The 20,997-nt window shown below is 37.6% G+C and overlaps 1 protein-coding gene across 4 annotated transcripts in view; it reads right to left on the reverse strand.

Moving 5' to 3' along the window:
- Positions 1-15,433: 15,433 nt before the first annotated feature.
- Grm8 (glutamate metabotropic receptor 8) overlaps positions 15,434-20,997 on the reverse strand; it is an 839,480-nt gene continuing 833,916 nt past the window's right edge. For 3 of the 4 annotated variants that reach the window (XM_026788600.1, XM_026788601.1, XM_026788602.1), the window contains exon 11: positions 15,434-15,940. In XM_026788600.1, coding sequence (XP_026644401.1) covers positions 15,891-15,940 — 50 coding nt within the window. In that variant the 3' untranslated portion in view covers positions 15,434-15,890. The remainder of the gene's footprint in view (positions 15,941-20,997) is intronic. The other variant, XM_026788603.1, reaches the window with a different exon arrangement.

Genomic DNA, 20,997 nt, shown 5'->3' on the forward strand with positions numbered 1-20,997 from the left:
TTCACTGAGATCTGCCTGCCTCTGCCACCCTAGTGTTGGGAATCAATGGTGTGTGCCACCACCACCTAGCTAAACACCAACTTTCAAAAAGTCTAACTTGGACTTTTGTTCTGAATAATCAAAAGTGTTCAAAAAAGCCTCCCTGCCTGGAGCTTTGGGAGAGTGCAGATACACCTTAGAAATTTGGTCCTATTCTGTGTATTTTCCTTCTGTTCCAGAATTTTAGCTCCTGTTATTATGTAGGAATACTGTCAGTCAGAAAGTTTCCTGCTTTCTTCTGATGTTCCGTGCTGGTGTCCATATCTCTTATGGCTGGCCCAAATTGGTCCTTCTGGGGAAAACCCATCTGTCCTATGTATGGAATCACTTACCTGAATTTGTACTCCGTTACAATCTTCTAACTTAAGGTACAGTTTTAATACACTTCCTGTACATAATGATTTCAGATCATGTACATCTCATTCATTATACTCTGGGTTGATATTATCTCACTTCAACTATGACCAACTCTAAAGCTCTTAATTTGGTTGAGTACTTTAGGATGTGATAGATTCTTCAATTTGTGTCTTAATATTACACTTATTTAAAGTTTGAACAGGTTTGATTGTCTTCAAAAAGAGAGTTTGTGGGTCTGTCAGTGTGTGTGTGTGTGTGTGTGTGTGTGTGTGTGTGTGTATACAGATGTATACAGAAGGGTGATAAATGACATTGGATCTCATAGAACTGGAATAACAGATGTTTGTGATTTACTTAGTGTGGGTGTTGAGAACCAAACATTAAGTCCTCAACAAGAAAAGTGTGTGTTCTTAATTGATGAACCATCACTCCAGCCACACAAAACATTTTTCTGTGATTCCAAAGAGTTAAAATCTTCAACTAAATTCAATTAAAATCACAATACTGATTAATATCATAGATACTGAGTATAGATACGCAATAACATGGATACTCAGGAGTGTAGGCCACATTTAGATGGGGGTTCTTGCAACTCTCCTGCCTGGCAGTGGCTGTCAAACTTATTGAATACAGACTAAGAAAGGTACTAATATTAAAATGAAGGTTTTTTTTTTTTAACTCTGAACCAAGAAATTCTAGTTTGGTAGATTTGGAATATTGAAATGTCTATTCTAAAGCCATATATTTTATTCAGGCTCGTAAAACTGATGCTCCGACTACTGCTGGAGAAACACTAGTTGTGGTTATTTTTAAAACATTGTCATTTTATGTGATTTCTGAAATAGTTGTCTCCTTTTGATCTTCAAAATGAATTTCCCATCCAAAGCATCCAAAGCATCCAAATCACAAAAGATTTTGAGCTAATTTCATTTAGACAGATTCACTATTTAAACCGGGCTGTCCTGGGGTTCTCTATCTGGACTAAGCCAGCCTGCTTCAGCCTCCTGAGTGCTCGGAGTAAAGGCATGCATCACCATACATGGCCCATGAGGTAAGTTTAGATGTAGAAATTTAAGAAGTTATTTCCCATAGCCTAGCTTTTCTGGTCCTCCTGTAATGGTGAGCAAGTTACTTTGACATATGTATGGTTGCAATGTAGGAATGTATTTCTCTATCTGCCTTTTAACTTATAAAATCACTTGTCCACCAACAGACAATAAGGTGTCTCAAGTTTTATTTTAGGTAGCTATCACCACATATGGATATACATAGTACACTTTATGTATTCATTTCAAATTAAAAATATGCTGCAAATTATCTTAGTTATCTTATATTAGAAGATATTTTGTATTTGCACTATTTGTAGTAGTCCCTGGAAATCTGCACAGTTAGAAAAGTCATCATGAATATTTCTATAAACATTCCAATTAAATAGAAGTATTTGATTTTTTTCACAACAAAATTCTTATTATTGTAAATTTCACGCATGCAAAAAAAAAATGCGCTTTGATCAAATTCACTCCCACCCACCCCTCTACAATTCTTCTCTCATCTCTCCAACTATCTCCCTTCCCTCTTTCATGTGCACTCCCCTCAATACGTTCGTACCTACTGTAGCACGATTTCTAATTGGTCTTCATAATAAAAACCTGGAGTCAGATACTAGAGACTGAAAGCTGAAAAATCAGAGAAGCAGAACAGCCAGCCACTAGTTCTTACCTCTACAAAATCCCGAGACCAAATGGGCTATCCAATCTCCACCCGCCTTACATTTCTGCCTCCACCTCCCTAGTCCTGGCATTAAGGGTGTGAGCCTCCACCATCCTGCTCTGTTTCTCTGTTAGACTCATTCACACTCCTTGTAGCCCAGGCTGGCCTTGAACAACTGATGTTTCTGCTTCAACCTCTCAGGGACTGGGATTAAAGTTGCCTGCCACCACTGACTGGAATCTATGGTTAACTAGGTTCTAGCTATGTTCCCCAGGCTACTTTTGTCAGAAGCAAATAAAATATCACATCCCCCCCCCCTTTCTTTTCAGAACTAGATCCCTGAATCTAATCTCCTTTGTTTAGCTTTTTTCATTACCAATAACAACACCCCCAAATCATTGATAAAGATCCCAGTTTTCTGTGAGGAATGTGGACATCAATTTTATACTACTTCCTGCTGATGAGGGGACCTGGCAATCTTTGGGAGACCCTGAGAAAATTTAGGATTATAATCAAGTCCTGAATTTTCTGAGGCTGGATCATCTCTGCCAGCAGCCTCGAAGCCTTTCTGGGTGTAGAACTCAAAGGAAAGCACAACAGAGTCACTCCGGAAATGTTGGATCATCAGGGCCCTCTGCTCCCACCAGAGATTTTTAGGGGATCTTCCTCGAGCATCCTTAATTTTCCTTAACCCAGAATAAATCCACAGTTTCTCATTTTCTCTGGAAATAAAAACAAAAACCCTTCCCACAAATAATACATCTTTTGACTTAAAATTTGAAGTCAAGACATTTTTAAAATATAGAACTTAGATTAATCCAGCAACATCTATAATCAAATATCTCTTAGCAGCTTCATCTTCAGCAATCAAATAAATGAAAGACAGCGCAATAACATATAGCCTCTCTGTATATTTTCCATCTATACATGGCTTACTATATTTTTATTACTCTATTTTTTTAAGGATTTTCTCTACCCTTTTTCTTTTTCTTTCCCAAGTCTATGTATATTTTTTAAAAAACTGTAATCTCTTTAGAATTTTGTCTTTACTGCACATCTCTATCTTTTACCAACCAAGGGTATTTAAACTGCTAAGCATTGGCTTTGGTTTCTGGCTCCACTCCACTTCTTTTTTCCATGAGTGTCTAGCTTCAGGGGGAAGTACTGGCTGGAGCCATTATTACCACCCCACCTTTGGGAAGTGTCTGAGTCCATACTGCCACTGAATAGCATGCTGCCCACTGCTCACAAACACCATTTAAGGGTTTGTTATTAGGACCTCTTAAAAGAGCTGTCCGTTTTTGTCACTAGCACTGAGTTGGACAAAGTCACCTCTTAGATAAGCCGTGCCTCGGCTCACCACTAGCAAACAAGAGGAACAGCATCTATCAAGAAGCTGTGCTGAGTCCATTCATGTGTATTTAGAATCCTTTTCAAAGCTTTTTCAGGTTTTATGTGGAATTTGCAGCCCCATGCTGGAACACCAGATATAGTGGAGTTTCTAACTGGTCTTAAATTGGTCACAAACCCACACAAATAATACACACAAATAAAAATTTCTTTCCTTTCTCTAACCCTACTGAGCTCACTTAATGTCACCTGTTTGTATTTGGGCATATAACAATCTAATAGAGCTTTCTAGCCTCTTAAAGACAGCACCCCTAAAGGAAGCAGACTCCCTCTCTTCACAGTGGGCATCCATTGCTAATACCTCCTCAGCTGGGGCTGGGGCTTCATGAGTTGTTTCCTGGTCTGTGCTTGGATTTGGTTGGCCTGCTCTTGCGAAGGCCTTTTGAATTCAGTTTCAATCACTGTGAGTCCATGTTTTGCAAGGGCCCTATCATGTCCAGAAAGAACTATTTTGCTATATCAGGTCATTACTCTGGCTCTTGCAGTCTCTCTTCCCCATTCTGCCACATTGATCCCAGGAAAAATTGGAGAGAAATTCAGATGAAGATGTACCATTCATAGATGAACATCGATGATGGTTTCCTTTTGTTGTTTTTGTTTTAGGTTTTTTTTTTTTTCAAAACAGGGTTTCTCTATATAGGCCTGGATATCTGAGAATTCACTACATAGATCAGGCTGGCCTTGAACTTGGAGATCTGCCTGCCTCTACCTCCTGTCTGCTGGGATTAAAACCATATACCACCACTGCCTGGTGGCCCTATAGTTTCTTAATCTCTGCATGTGGAACAGTTCTGGGTCTTTTTCTTTTTATTTATTTAATTAATTAATTATAAAGTATCCTGGCCACAGGCCAGAAGAGGGCACCAGATCTCATTACAGAGAGTTGTGAGCCACCTTGTGGTTGTTGGGAACTGAACTCAGGACCTCTGAAAGAGCTGTCAGTGCTGTTAAAGGCTGACCCATCTCTCCAGCCCTTAGTAGTGGGTCTTTATGTTAACTGTTACTTACTGCAAACAGAAGTTTCTCTGATGATGCTTGGGAGACATGCTGACCTATGTGTATAATACAGATAAGAACTTAGAATGTAGTTGAACTATAGCATTAGGTTCTCCACCAGCACCTGTGAAATAACTAGTCACAAATTTTTGGAACAGTTACCAGTGACAGTCATTAGTTCCATTAAAAATTTAATAAAATAAAATAAAATAAAACTGATCTGTAATCTTTGTAATTTTTTTCCAATAATGAAATGTTTTTAAAAAATTAGCATGTGCCCATAGAAGTGACCTTTGCACAGCCTTTAAACAAAATGGTTCCATTAAATAAAATGCCCCCATTAAATACTTCAATTTCATAGCATAGTTGAACCTTGTGATTACTGCATATCCACAGCAATTTGAAGCATTTATCGAGCTTAATTCACCATGAATCATTTTGTTCTGGTTTTTTAATGCTAACCTCAACATAAAATGATTGAAAAAAAAAGAAATCATTATCATGTTTAAGCGGTGAAAATTAAGTTAAAATACACTTTAACACACTCCTGCGTTTCTAAAGCTGACAGCAATAATGAAGGTATAAAAATGACCATTTTCTTGTTATTATTCATATTAAAAATTCAACTTTTCTGTAGGCAGAATGAGGCCCATAATATGGTAATTGTATTTGAATAGTATCAGTCAAGATAGTTAGAAAGTAAGTAGAAGCATCAAAATTCTTCTCTTGTTAGTTACTAGTACAAAAAAAAAGCAAGAGAACGGTAAGAAAAGAAAGACAATTCCCTCTTTAAAGGAAGACAGCTGCCACTGTTAGCTAACAACTTCTCTTGTGCATATTTATATTTAGGCGCTTTTTAAAAGCTGAGGGTTTTGTTTTTGTTTTTCTGCATAGCTTATTTCATCTTCTTCATAACAGCTAAGGCCTAACACATGAGTGCAGGCCGACTTCTCTTTCCCACCCACCAGTTCACAAATAACAGACACAGACTCTAGACATCAATTATAAAGGAGGGGCCAATAACTGACTTGTTACTAGCAAACTTTCATATTTAAAATTAACCCATAATTCTTATATACCCTCTACCACGTGGTGGTACTTCTTTCAACACGGGATGCTCGTCTTGCTTCTTTCTGTGAGTCCCTCCATTCCTCTAACTCCACCCTTGTTTTTCCCTGTGTCCTTAGTCTGGTTTTCCCCCCCCTAACCGTAACCTGTCCAGCTATTGGCCTGTCAACTTCTTTATTTACATTGAGAGCAACCCATCGTCACAACGTACAGGAGGATTTTTCCACAGCACAGGAGTCCATAAATCCTTCTGTGCTCTGGTTTACTGATCCAGTCCATAAGATCATTATGGAATTTTGTACCCATACAGCAGCCCCAAGGACACATTACAAACCATTTTGGATCTCAGATCCCAGCTGCTGGAGGGTCATATTGAAAAATCCAAGATATAAAATGGAAAAAGATAAATAAGAATTTGAAAAATTGAAATTTTCATTTTATATACATTTGTAAGTGGAGTCTAGTTTTACTTCGTAGAAATTATTCACGAAAAGGAGGGGAGAGAGAGAGGGAGAGTTTGTACTTGTGTGTGGGCTCTTGAAGAGGGTAGATAACAGGTTAGGAGGACCTAGACATTCAAAATTTTAAAGCAGTTTAGAAAGCTGCTTTTGAAAATTGATTGGTGAATCCAGTCTTGCAGAAGTCAGAGTCCACACACCTTGCTTCATCTTGACCTAGAAGATTTAGGCTTGTCAGAAAAATGGAGAAACATCACAATCCTTTGTATTGTCCTATTCTGCTAAGACTTTGAGAATGCTCACAGCATCTATTGAGAGGGAAAAAAAAAAAACACAGTAAGAAGGTTTTAGATCCAGGAAATTATCCCTAGGTAGTAATCATGCTTAAAACTAAATGATAATTACTGGGCACAGTTTGCTCTAGCCGAGGGATGTTAACCCAGACTTGTGGATCATGAGGTTCTATTCTTGGCCCCATTACTGGTGTATGATTTGACATTGAGTTTGACTAGTTCTTCAGGCCATTTGTCCCATGTGCATGACATTATAATAATAATGCACTGTAACTTATCAAGAAATTTATGCTCTAGTTAACTAAGAAACTACTTGGGCTTGAAAAAACATCATAGTTTACCATCTGATGGGTATAATAAAATAACTTTATAAACATATTGGATAAACTTCTGAAAAACATTATCTTAAAAATAAAGACTTAGGTAACCAAGGGTAGCATGACAATAAGCTGAAGTAAGTCCCTCAGTGGTCTTGACATGTTTCCTAAAGTCTTTCACTGTATTTGAGAATTTTTAATAATATGGTATAAAAAAGTAAAAATAAAAACTAAACATGAATCATGATAAAATGGCTTACATATGATCTGGTCTTTCAACATGCATGGAATCCTAAAATCTATACATTGGGGGAAGCTCAATAAAAAAAAAAAACTACTCAAATTGAAATTTGCAACTAACTTTAATTCATCCAAAATATATCCCACAGATACAATGTACTCCCCAAAGTTAGAAAAAACTGGAAAGATCTTCTGGAATCACGCTGTAATGTCCGTGGTTAACAGCTTCACCTACTATGAGCGTTGTTATTATTATTCATGTAAATTCTGTTATTAGGTGCCTTGATATCCTCTCCATCTCGTAAGTACTTTACTTTCTTTACCTACTGTTTACCACTCTAGTTGGCAGCAAGAGCCTGGGAGACAGGGGCCTGAGAATAAGGCCGACTCATGAAATAGCAAACTTTATACAGAACATCAGACAATTTTTAATCTGCAGCTTGACAGGTCACCTGAGCAAAGCCCTCATGTGTTCACACTATATATAATCACAAGGACAAGCTTCATTCGACAAAAACATGTTTTTCCATATAGTCCTATGAATAAAAATAGCCGGAATAAACTCACTCCTCTCTGCTACACCCGGGAGGAGCATGAAAACACATTTCAGGAACAATTCTGTGGTTTGAAGAAACTGAGTTCACAAAAAAATAAGTAAATAATAAACAAAATAAAAATAATATTTTGGCAAACCCTTGAGAGATAAGGAACTGTGGCCAGAAGGTCTTATAGCAGCTAAAGCAGCATAAGCCTGCTGGCTCTGGGTACTTGTGAGACCAAGCAATATACCCTCCATCCATTCTGTTTCAGAAAGATAAACTTATTGAAAAGCCACTTACCTCATTGAGATGATAAAGAGAAGGCAGAAATGTAAAAATCAATGTCGACCCAAACGTTCTCATGCACAATAGGGAAGATCAAAGCAAAATATCCAGAACAACTAAAACAACAAAGCAAAATTTAAAGGAACCACAAAAGAATTGCTATCAGACTCAGACAGAACAAAATATTATCCTCATAGTCTTTCATGTCCCCAAATTTGGCCCAGGCTTTCTACAGTTATTCAAGTCAATAATTCATGCATCTTTAAAATGCAGAGGGAGAAGCCTAAGAGAGAAGAGGCCAGGGCGTTCAGACTGGAGTAGTAACTCTGTTGCCTGGAGCGCAGCTTCTCATGGTGCAACCCATCTTCATCAATTGCAGTGTAGTCTTCTCACTGACTCCTAAAAAACCAGACATCATGCTTTCCCCTCAAAGTACTGCAATTCATTAGCAAGTCAGGAAGCTCTCCTGCCGAACTGTATCCCAATGTCTAAGCCACTTTACATGATCAGCAGTGTCCCTCCCAGCAAGTGATGGTCATTTCCAGCCTACCACCTCAGAGTCTTCTGACCGTGTATTCTTGCAATGTATGCCTCCTTGCTGTAGAAGTCAGCAGAACTCATTTAAAATTAAGACTCCAGTCATCTATCTCTTTGCTCAAACTGGATTTTCTTTGCTGGATTTTCATCCAATGTGGTAAAAGTCACAGGTTTTTCAATGGCATATGAAACCTTAAAAAATCACATAATCTACTCTTGCTCTTGTAATGATCAGTCTGGATGGCGTTCTGCCTCAGGACATCTCTCGTCCTTGTCCTTTCCTAAATTTCTCTTCATTAAGATGCTGTCCATATCAAACACTCATTCCTTCAGGTAGCAACTCAAATACCTCCCTTCCTGGTCAGGCAAATTAAAATGCCAATCCAACCCTTTACTTCCCACTGCGACTGCTTAACTGTTGTTTTTGTCAGTGGTGATCACTGTCTTAGTCTTATTTTTGCTTACCATATTATCTCTTCTCTTCTGCCAAAATTTAACGGTCATGACAGCACAACAGAGTTTTGATCCATTGCGATATTCTCAGCATCTGCACGATGTCTGCATCATTGTATCTGAGCAAAATGGATGAATAGATTATTTCAATAATAATAAAGTATGTTATTTAAAATCCAGCTTCAATTGTCTCCCTAAGAACATCTAGAATGAGTCCTTTTATTTCTGTGAAAATTGGATGAAGAGCCGGGCGATGGTGGCGCACACCTTTAATCCCAGCACTCGGGAGGCAGAGGCAGGCGGATCTCTGTGAGTTCGAGACCAGCCTGGTCTACAGAGCTAGTTCCAAGACAGGCTCCAAAACCACAGAGAAACCCCGTCTCGAAAACCAAAAAAAAAAAAAAAAAAAAAAAAGAAAGAAAATTGGATGAAGAAATATTGGGTATAAAACAATCATTTGGAACCGATATGTTGGTACCCATTAAACTACTAGTGAGTCAGCGGACGACAGTAGATAAAACTATGGGTCTCTGAGAACCTAGAACATACACTGAGCACATTAGACACTTGGGGGATATTAGCAAGTGTTACAAGAAAATTGGATAGCATAACAAGGGTGAAACAAAAATCAATAAACCGCATCTCATCTACTTCGTAATTCTGCCTGTTCTAGCTGCTTACCCTTCCTTCTCCCAGGAGATTAGTGAGGATCCCCGATGGGACTCCTGAACGCTGTAGATTCTCGTCCACCACTCAGGAAAGAATACATTTGAAAATGGAGCTTTGGATCTCTGTACTCACCATGTTTACCCTGCTTCACAGAGCCAGGGTGAGGAGAAAGGTGGGTTGTAAACTTTTCGCTTTTGACCAAGAAAAACAGTCTTCATTCTTGTTTCTTCCGCCTGCCTACAAGGTAAGACCCTAAAAATGGCTTTGTTTTTCTTGATTAAGGAAGTTCCTTAATCATTAATGGTAGGTAGAACTCACGGACAAGTAACAAATGGTCTCATGTTTGGCACCTTCAGGGGCACTTTTGAAAAATTGATATCTGGAAGACACGGAAACCCCCAACCTAGTTGCTTGACACATTCCTCGGTGTGCCTGGCTGAGGGCTCTACTGCTCAGGTGCTGCAGGCACTAAAGAAGGTTCCCCCTGGCCGGGCGGTGGTGGCACACGCCTTTAATCCCAGCACTCGGGAGGCAGAGGCAGGCGGATCTCTGTGAGTTCGAGACCAGCCTGGTCTACAGAGCTAGTTCCAGGACAGGCTCCAAAGCAACAGATAAAAAAAGGTTCCCCCTCAATCTATATGCTTCTGCTCTGACTGGTGGTTTCTGTCAACCTACAAAGATGGACCAATAGGTGAGGGCAGCTGGACAACTCTGAGAGCAACTTAGAGCAATGCGTCTTGGGCACATTTTGTAAGGAGTTTTTGGAGAAAAGTACCCCCATGTAAGTGCAGAAAGCAAGAAGCTCTCCTGGACCTACTACTTTCAGCTTCCAATACCTTGATGGCTGAAGTTTGTAGGATTTGACAAGAACTGAGCAGAAAGAGAAGATAGAAAGGATTCTAGCAATTAAAAAAAAAATGTCATAGCATTATGTCTGGTGACCCTTTTCTTGTTGGTGGCTTGATTTATTCAGGAGATAAAGACAATAATGAGGCCTACGACAGTTTCATTGGGTCATACTTCAGTTTATCAAAACGTTTTCTCCCTGTCTCTACCTTTTATGTCAGAAATGATTCATTTGTTTGCTGTTAATGTTTGAAACACTGCGCATCTACCATCAGTCCTGAAAGACTGACTTCTTATGAGGAGTGAGAACATTCAGGTCTTATTCTCCCATGGAAATTTGGGCTATTTACAAAACAACTCTCACAGAAGAGAATTATATGTGTTTCAGAAAAAAATGACTATATCATTTCATATGGTCTGATATTAACTAAAAATTTAACTAGTTCTTAAGTCTTAAAATAAAAACTGATATCTTTCCTCAGAGAAAAATACTACAAATTTAGAAAGAAAAATACTTATCAGAAAGAAGAATTTCTATGGGACAAAAGATTCATTTTCATAGATTATTTGTGGAAGACACGAGCAATTATATATTTATTAATTCAATTATTTTTCTCACCGTGTTATGCACCCAATTCTGAAATAGAAATAGAGTTGAGAATAAACCGATAAAACAGAGTTGCACCAAGAGTTCCTTATTACATACTGGGTTAGAAGTAAAACAGTGAAGAGCCTTGTGTATTGGAGATATTATCCAATGCCTAGGAAGGCTGTTTCTCCAGTGAATTCCTTCCAACAAAGCTGCACTTTCAGCTAGAGGGCTGTAAGCAGAGGCCACTAGTTTGTTCCCAACTGCCCAAATCCAAAATAACAATATAGTAACCGTATTCATTAAATCACTGCTTGGCCTATTAGCTCTAGTTTCTTATTGGCTAGTTCTTACATTCTAAACTAACACACCTCCATTAATCTGTGTATCGCCATGAGGCTGTGGCTTACCGTCAAGGTACCATTTCTGGCAGAAATATACATGGTAGATATCTCTGGCAGGGCAACATGGTGAACAAGGGGAATGTCTCTGGCAGGGCTATATGGTGAACAACGGGAATGTCTCTGGCAGGGCTACATGGTGAACAAGGGGAATGTCTCTGGCAGGGCTACATGGTGAACAAAGGGAATGTCTCTGGCAGGGCTACATGGTGGGGCTGCATAACATGGCTATGTGGTCTGTCTTGATTCTGCCTTCCTTCTCCCAGCATTCAGTTTAGTTTTCTCCACTTAGTTCTACTTTGCCATACCACAGGCCAGTGCAGATTCTTTAATCATTGACCAATAAAAGCAACACATATACGGAAGAACTTCCTACATCAGAGGGCTTAAATAGGATATTTCATCCAGTAAAAATCCAAAACATATCTGTCCAATGGAATAAATGTCCTCAGTGACTATGACTTATCATACTATAGAATATTACACCAGATCTCAACCATTCTCATTTATCTCAGCATTTACTTTATATAATAAATACACATTATTGCTGTCTCAAATACATTTATACTAGCTTTGCCATCTATTAATTCCCTCACGAGGTAATGAAATAAATAAAGTTCTTAAATAATTTAATCTTTTTCATGGTGTTTAAAAAATAATTTTAGTATTATATTTTAACACTCTAATATGATTCACTGGCTATGAAATATCTAGTAAACTTATCTAGTAGAGTTTAATCCATCGGCAATTGCAGGTTTTTGCTTCACATCTGAAAAAATTACTGTAAATATATGTGTGTGTATGATCATATATATATATATGTAAGCTATAAGTAATGTAAAAAAAGAGGTCATGAATTTGAAAGAGAGCAGAGAGTGATATATGGGAAAGTTTAGAGATAAAAAAGGAAAGGAGAAATTGATGTAATTATATTATAATCTCAAAAACAAACAAAATACTAAAGACTAAAAATATAAATCATATCAGCAGGGTCAGCTTTTCTTAAATCACTTATCAGTACGCAAACACAAAAATATATTTATTTTTGTGTTTTTTTCATCTTTTGGTTTGGTTCTTTATTGTTTTCGAAAGCAGAAATGTAATTCAAATTTGGAGCAAGACTTTATATTATTAATAAACTGAGACTAAAATGGAGAAAAATTTTGAATGGCTTATAAAGGAGAGGAGAATTATGCAAAAGTGAAGTTTGACCTCTATTGAAGACTATGCTGCAGAAAAAAGAATAAATCCAGTAATACAGCATTGGATTTATTTTAAAATCAAATTATAAGCTGTGTTTTCTCTTTATCCCAGCAATAGGACCCTTCAAAGTGTCAGTCAGCAAGTTTCTGAACATTACTAGATGTGTGTCTTCTGAAGGTGTCGCATCTTCTAATGAGCTCCACTTTCCTTTCATTACTCTTATTGTCATTAAGTGACAACCACATAGGCAACTAGACGCCTTCTGATGATCACTCTTCAGGACTAGAATATGAGATCATTAGGAATCACTTCTCATTCATCCTCTCTTGCAACCTCATTGTTCCCTTTGGTCTTCTCATTCTAGAAAATGGATGAAAATACCGATATTAAATACAATTCAAAAATTAAATGAGAAAAATGATGATTGCATAACAGAAGCTTAAAATGTCACTTCTACCCACAGTCTGAATAAAACATAAATGTTAGATAACATAGTTCATAAAATTGTTATTCTTTTCGGTGTCAAAAAGTATCGGTAAATATGCAGAATGCTGAGTTAAAGGCAGAAAAAAATCTAACAAAACTTCTATTCCTAGTTAGGTATTTTGTACTATGGTAACTGAGAGAAAAAAAAAAGGTAAAATCTTGTTAATTTTAAATGCTAATTTTTGTAAAGAGTTTTTAAAATACAATAAATTAAGTTAGTCTGCCATCCTATTCATATCTTAATGGTTACCCTCAAGTTTAAATTACTTAAAAAATATAATTAGTTTGTGGCATACTGTCATTGATTTAAGCCTCTAGTATTCTCTATCATAAGCTAATTTTTCTTAAACTCAGGTCAGACTTGGCCCAAGGTCACACTAATACATCTCTCATTGTCTACAAGTGACATTTGCTGAATATTACTTGAAGTTACATTTTTAGCATTCCCTCTGGCATGCTGAGATTAGATGTGACATTTCTTTCCAGAATAAAACACAAGGTCAATTCTAAAGAATATAATACTGTATTTTTTTGTGCAACTTTGCATTTGCTTATCTATGGGACACAGGCAGTTCATTTCAAATCACAGGTCTCATGGACTAGTACCAAACACATGCTAAATCCTGCTCACAGGATGCAACCGTTGTCCCAGTCTTAAGAAAAATCACCATAGTAGAGGGCAGAGTGCTCTACTTTCTACTGTAAGAAAGTTGCTGAAATTTTTCTGCCCTCTGCCAGGGAGTATGAGAGTGTTTTGCTGGAGGCCATTTTCCAATGGTGCAGTGTTAGTGAAGTCGATAGGTATATACAAATTCGTTAGAAACCACTATACAAACTACTTATAGTTAAATCAACATTCTATAAAACCAAATAAGTCTCAGGTACTTATAAAAAATATCCTTAAGTAAAACAACCCATTGTAAATTTATAATATAATTTTGAATCGTCAGGAGGCATACTTCGTATTTTGTAAAACATTAATGTCTTAAAGCGATAATAATAAACTCTTTCAATTGCCCTGTGAGACACTTTACTTTCTGTCATCTTTTCATGCCTGTCCTCCCTGGTCAGTGGTAATCAATAGTGAAACGTACTTGGGTTATTCTTTCCCCTGTGAATGAAATGCAAGAATTATTCAATTCAACCATTTTTCTTAATTAAACATGGATATTTAGCTAAAATCAAGTAAAAACATTTAATGCACCGTCAAAATCTTCAATATGAAGCAACTGATCAAATTCAAATGAAAATCTTGGCATCTCTAACAGTCCTGAGACACATGGTACAAAAATAAATAAATAACTAAATAAATAAATAAATAAAGTGTTGGTTTATTTTTCCCAGTTCAGGATTCTTCCAAAAAGCACACCCAGAAATGGATTTCGAAATTAGACTATAAAACTATATTTTCATTAGTTCATATATTTAAGAATGATGCTTTTTTTATTAAAATGTTACCTGCAAAGAAGAAATATTATTTTGGGACACTCAACAGAAAGCCAATCAATAGGCATTTTTTTTTTTTTTTGCTCTCTGTTGCTGTCTTTCTTCTTGGGGATCTAAAAAATTATTCTATATATAAAAAGAGCCTACATGGACCTTATGAATAAAATAAAGTGACTGCTAATGTCTGCACTGAAGCTACAGAGATAGCTCTGTGTATCTATAGGAAAGCAATGAGCCGCTTAAGCTAACTCAGCATAGAGAACATTTACTAACAAAATGATTGTAAGGACCCATTGATTTGATGAATGTCTGGGATTGTGTGTAATAGAGGAACCCAGGACAAAACTGGCTGTAGATTTGGCAGCTGTTAACAGACTCCCCTTATCTGCCCTAGCATGGTTTATTAGCTCCAGACAAGCTTACTGTTTTCTCTCTCTTTAACGATCCTGTTTTATGAAGCAATGAATATTTTCATTTGGAAAATAAGAATTCATTTACAGGTTATCTGAACTGTGGTTTCTTTAATGATGCCAAGGGAATAAATGCGCTAATTAAGAGTTTTGAAGAATGACCTGGGTAAGGCCCATTACTGATTTCGGTGACTATTAGGCCCAGGTGAGAGATGGCTAACACCACATAGCAGGGAATATTTCAGTATGCAAAAGTTTTGAATTAGAAATAATATGGAGTAATTTGGTCAGGTGGTGATACGTTTTTCTGTAACAATTTTTATGATATATCCTCCAAAGTAAAGTGTAGCTCACCATCTGTCAATTATAACAACATAAAGAAGTTTATACTAAGGCTACAACTTGATTCTTCATAGGATAGATTTTATGAAAATCTATTACTGGAATCAAAAGTATTTACAAAATTTTATACAAGTGATACCTTTTGGTAGAGCAATAAAATTCTCCTCATAAACACACCAATCTAAAACCATGCCCTGAAGGATGTAGTACCAAACAACGGAAGTGCCAACTAGAAAGAGGAGATTTTCCTATTTTTAAAACTGGAACGAAACAACGCTCAACATTTGCAAAACATTCCTTTATTATTAGAAATAAATTATTTGTATAAAAATTGCATGCGTCAATCATTGCATTTATTTTTGTAGCACAACCCAGGGCTTCAATCCGGTCAGCCATTACAAGAAACAGACTCAGAGTCTTATACAAGTTGAACAGTGTGGGACAGGAACAGGAGTTCGCACAATCACAGAAAAATACTTACAAGAATAACATCAGACATGGTTTATTTCAACAGCATTTTTTTTCACAAGCTAACATTAGTTTTCCTTTTGAATTTTTTTTAATGCTCACAAGTAAGCAATATTTTAGCTTGACACTCATTGGTTGTATTGTATAAAATTGGTTTCTTTGCTCCTCATTATTGATACTTTTGGCTCATGGCTAGTTTTGTTCCTTACAAGACTATTGATCTGATTGATTGTAGTCCATGGAGATCTCCAGAAGTGACTTTTTGCAGTCTCATGTTCAATATTTGAGAACACGCACCACCTTTCTTCAGATGGTGTCATCTCCCTATTCAGATTGAATGATTGCTGTAGCTGATGTATGTTGTCTTGGTAGAGGAGGCTGTTAAAAAAAAATAGGACAAGTTAATAGTGCCCAATAACTACTTTGCTTATATGATTTCAAAATCCAAATTCTGCTAGGGCTGTCTGATGATAATGTTTTGCAACATGTTACTTAGGATTTTAAGGCGTACAGTGGAAATCCAATGAGAAATTCAACCAAATTGTTAATCCACAAAAGCCCCCAGTCCAGTGTATGGATAGTTATCAGAAGAATGAACACAGAAATTGCTAATCTTTAGAAAACTTAGGTGAAATCTCATTTTATGCTACCTTAACAGATCAAATTTTCATAAACATAAAAAGGAAGAACACACCGATATCCTACAATCTAGACATTAAAAAGTCTACCAGACTAAATCAAAGATTTTAATTACTTTAGCCAATCCTGTAACCAAATGGTTATAATTATATGTACCCTGATAATGTCTATCTTCTATTTAAAAATTAATAGTAATTTCAGATTTTAGAAATTAACAAACCAAAATCTCAAGTACACACAATTTTTAACTAAATAGTGACACAGTCAGCAGATGTCTGTGGCTTTTTCAAAAAATTATAACTAGAGTATACATGGAAATAAAGTCTCAAAGTGTGACATTAGTATTTAATTCTTCCACTACCACTTACTATAAAACAACACTCATTGATGATGAAAGACGATAAGAAATATGAATAACAAAACACTCTCTCAAATTCACACTCATGCTGACATTTCCAGAGAATAAAAACATCCAAATAATTGCACAATTCAAACATATATTGTGTAAAAATGTTCAAAACTGTTACCTACTTTAAGTTAAATACTCGATTATATTTAAAAACCTGATGAACATGGGATGTACTCACTCATAATTGGTTTCTAGCCACAAATAAAGGTCAGTGAGTCTTTATTTTGATATCCTAAAGAAGCTAAATAAGAAGGTGAACCCAAAGAAGGACATATAGCTATCCTCCTGGGTAGGGGAAGTAGACAAGATTGACAGGCAAAAAATCGGGATCTTAAGGGTGGGGTGGGAGGGGGGTAAGGGGAGATGGGGAGAAAAAAGTGAGAAGGGTTGGATGGGGAGAACTTGGGGCAACGGGATGATTGGGATACAGGAAGGTAGGATAGGGGAGCAGGGAAGCACATATCTTAATTAAGGGAGCCATCTTAGGGTTGGGAAGAGACTTGGACCTAGAGGGGCTTCCAGGTGCCTAAGGAGAGGTTCCCAGTTAGTTCCTGGGGCAGCTGAAGATAGGGAACCTGAAATGATCCTATCCTATAGCCTTACTGATGAATATTTTGCATATCACCATAGAACCTTCATCTGGCGATGGACCCACACTGGAACACTGGACTGAGCTCCCAAAGTCCCAATGAGGAACAGAAGGAGGGAGAAGATGAGCAAGGAAGTCAGGACCAAGAGGGGTGCACCCACCCACGGAGACAGTGGGGCTGATCTATTGGGAGCTCACCAATGCCAGCTGGATTGTGACTGGAAAAGCAGGGGATAAACCCGGACTCTCTGAATATCGCAGACAATGAGGGCTGCTGAGAAGCCAAGGACAATGGCACTGGGTTTTGATCCTACTTCTTGTTCTGGCTTTGTGGGGGCCTAGCCAGTTTGGATGTTCACCTTCCTAGACCAGGATGGAGGGGGGAGGACTTCGGACTTTCCACAGGGCAGGGAACCCTGACTGCTCTTCAGACTCGAAGGGAGGGGGAGAGGAGGGGGGAGGTTAGGAGGGGGGGAGGTTGGGAGGGGGGGACGTGGGAGAAGTGGGAGGCTGGGAGGAGGCGGAAATTTTTTTTTTCTTTCTTAATAAAAAAAAAATAAAAAAAATAAAAAAATAAAAACCTGAGCATGAATTTCAATGCATTAATTTAATTCAGACTGAAAATATTTTTAAATAATATATTATAGTTGTGTCCATTGGGCACTGCTAGAAATCGTAAAGCTGCTCTTTGGACACACTTGATAATCAATCAGACTTATCCCTCCATAATGCAGAACACTTGTGATAGACCATCCAGCTTATAGACAAAGCCATGCTGATTCTATCACTAAAGTTAATAGTTAAGGAAGTACTAATTATAGATGACTTCAATAACTTATTAATTTGAATAATATCAAGTACATATTCAAAATATGTCACTCTTGTGAATTTATGCTATCTTCACTGATCATTCTCCATTATTATTATGGGATAGTGGAGAAAAGTGGACTGGACTCCAGCGATACATTACATTCTGTTTCTATAAAGTGAATAACAACTAAATAGATCCATGTGCGTCACCCTCACTACTAATTAAAGCTACAGCATGCTGTAAGAATAGAAAGGGAGAATACTTTGGGGAGAATTATTATTACTTTGGGGAAAACACTATAGTCTCCTTTCTTTGCTTTGAGTGTGTGCATGCGTGCATATGTGTGTGTGTCATGCGTGTGTGTGTGTCCATTATGTGTATTTATGGTGTGTTTGACCCTGTATGTGTGCCCCTATATGTATTTCTCTAACTGTAAATCTGTATGTGTCCCTGTGGGTGTGTCTGTGTATATCATTGTGTGTGCATGTCTCTGAGTGTGCACGTGTCTACATATAGGCACGCAGGTGGAGGCCGGACCCCATCTAAGATATCATTCCATGAAGTCATCCATCTTGTTCTTTGAGACAGAGGTTCTTCCTCAAAATGGGGACTACTGATTAAGCTAGGCTCAACAAGTCAATAAATTCAGAAAATCACCTATCTCTGCTTTTCCAGTGCTTGGATTACAAAATAGTACCGATGTCCAGATTTTTATATGAGGACCATGGATCTAACTCAGGTTTTCATGGTTCTGTGGTAAGCAATTAGTGACTGAGTCATCCTCTGTCCTTCTCTGATCTATTTGATAGCCCTCTTTCCAAAATGTAAGTTCGCTACCGTATTTATCTTTATTTTTTTGTGAAAAGTGAGATATAATAATTTTTATATTGGTTTACTTTTAATTCTCATGTTTTAATTCATATAATGCATTTTTGCTTCTAAATTTCTCTAAGTAAATAAAATCTATACTTTTTTTGTGTTTTTGGTAGATTTTTCATTCATCACTTGTAGCTGAGAGGAAGAAAACAGACCATAAGTTAGAAAACTGACAGCACAAGGGTCACTGAACTACCTGCACTGTTCAGCATCGTCAGAAATGTCTGAACGTGCAGGATAGCTTTGTTAAATGTGAAGGCTGGAAAAAGACACCATCAGACATGCTAAAGTGGAAGGGGTGAATCTCACCAGGCCACAGTCCTAGGTAAGGAAAGCAGGCAACTAAGGGATGCTGGAAACAGGAGAAATAATTCTCCCCAGGAAGGAGCACACCAACTGGTTATACAACATGAAAGTGCCACTCCGGGAAATACACACATACAACTAACACAAAAGATTTAAAAGGATGTCATGGGATGGAAGAAAGCAAGGAGAATATAGGGGAGGTTTGGAGGGAGGAAGGAGGGAAACTATGTAATAATACCCTAATTGAAATTTAAAAGGGGGGGGGGGGAATGAGAGCTGTAACAGAGAAAATAACCTCAAGCAGTATGACTTTCTAAAGATGTTATTCAGCAGGCAGTGACAGGGACCAGATAGCCTTTAAAAGTTATTGTAACCTAGAGGGTTTATCACAAATCAGGTATGAAGAATCCATACTTCATTCTTCTAAGTGTTTTTGAACAAGATTTGGAACCAAAGCATTAAAAGCAATTTCTAGGGAAAAAATATTGTACAATCATGTGGAGTCTCATTTTGAGATTTGTAGGGGCTGGATTATACGGGCCAATATTCCTACATTTTTGGCAGTCAAAATTCTGAGCAACCTGGCAAGGCACAGCTTGCACATTCCGGTGGTCACCTAGCTTTTGATAGTGAGATAGCATGAAGCCATTCTAAGCAAATGGTCAGGCTATGTTAATGTCGTTCTGCTCCTTCTATTGTAATCTATGAGATCACCTGGGTAAGAGATGTTTTTCAGTCTATGTGACAGAGGCAGGCATAGATAGAAAGACATGACCCAATGGGCATAGAAAGGTGTGGACATGACCTAAAACATTCTCTCCGCAACCTAGAAAACAGAATACTAATGAACTTCCCTCTCAGTTTACGTTTTGATATAAAAGTTGTTTGGAGAAAAACACAGGATGTGAACTTGGGATTTCATGAAGGATCCCTAAAAACTCCCTCCTGATATAGTCATGTGAGTTACGTTTTTTATTCCCACAACTTTACTCTGGTATGAGAAATAATTTCACTCTGGTATGAGATTATGATTCACAGAGAAACAATGTCAACTTTCCACTGGGCTTGAGTAACGCAAATCAAAATGCTGGAAACAGATACTTTAGTCAATATGAAAGCAACAATAGAAATAAAAACAAAGAATTTTTTGAAAAGGGAAAAACCCTGGCATGGCCTTAGGAGAGAAGGAAGCTCTAAAGATGTCACTGAGTTTGTTTTCCCTTGGCTGTCTATTGCTAGGCATGTGACCAAACTTCAGAGCAGTTTGTTTCTCCAGTGAGACTCCTTTGGTGGAAACTGAATAATTTTCATTTACAAGTGATTATCATTGGAGAAAGTGTCTGGGTTAAGCATGGGGGCACGCGCCCATATCTCGTTTCAGCTCTAGGGCCCCACCTGGTGCAGACCTGTGCAGGCTCTATGCACACTGCCTCAGTCTCTGTGAGTTCATATATACACTGATCATGCTGATTTAGAGGCCTTGTTTTCATCTCCTCTGGTCCTTACCCTCTTTCCACAGCCTATTCCTATGGTTCCCTGAACTCTAAGGGGAAACATTTGATGGAGACATTCCATTTAGGGCTAAGGATCCCAGGGTCTCTAACTTTCTGCATAACATCTGACTATAGATTTCTGTGCTTGTTGCCAACTGCAGAAGGAGGAACCATCTGTGTTGGTGGTTGAACAAGTATTGATCTATGAGTATAGCAGAATGTCATTAAAAGTCATTTTATTGATTTTATTAATACTTTTCTTTTAGGCAGCATTATTTAGTTTCACCCTAGGTCCCTAGGAAAGTATATATA

Source organism: Microtus ochrogaster, unplaced genomic scaffold (genome assembly GCF_000317375.1).
Source record: "Microtus ochrogaster isolate Prairie Vole_2 unplaced genomic scaffold, MicOch1.0 UNK4, whole genome shotgun sequence".
NCBI lineage: Eukaryota > Metazoa > Chordata > Mammalia > Rodentia > Cricetidae > Microtus > Microtus ochrogaster.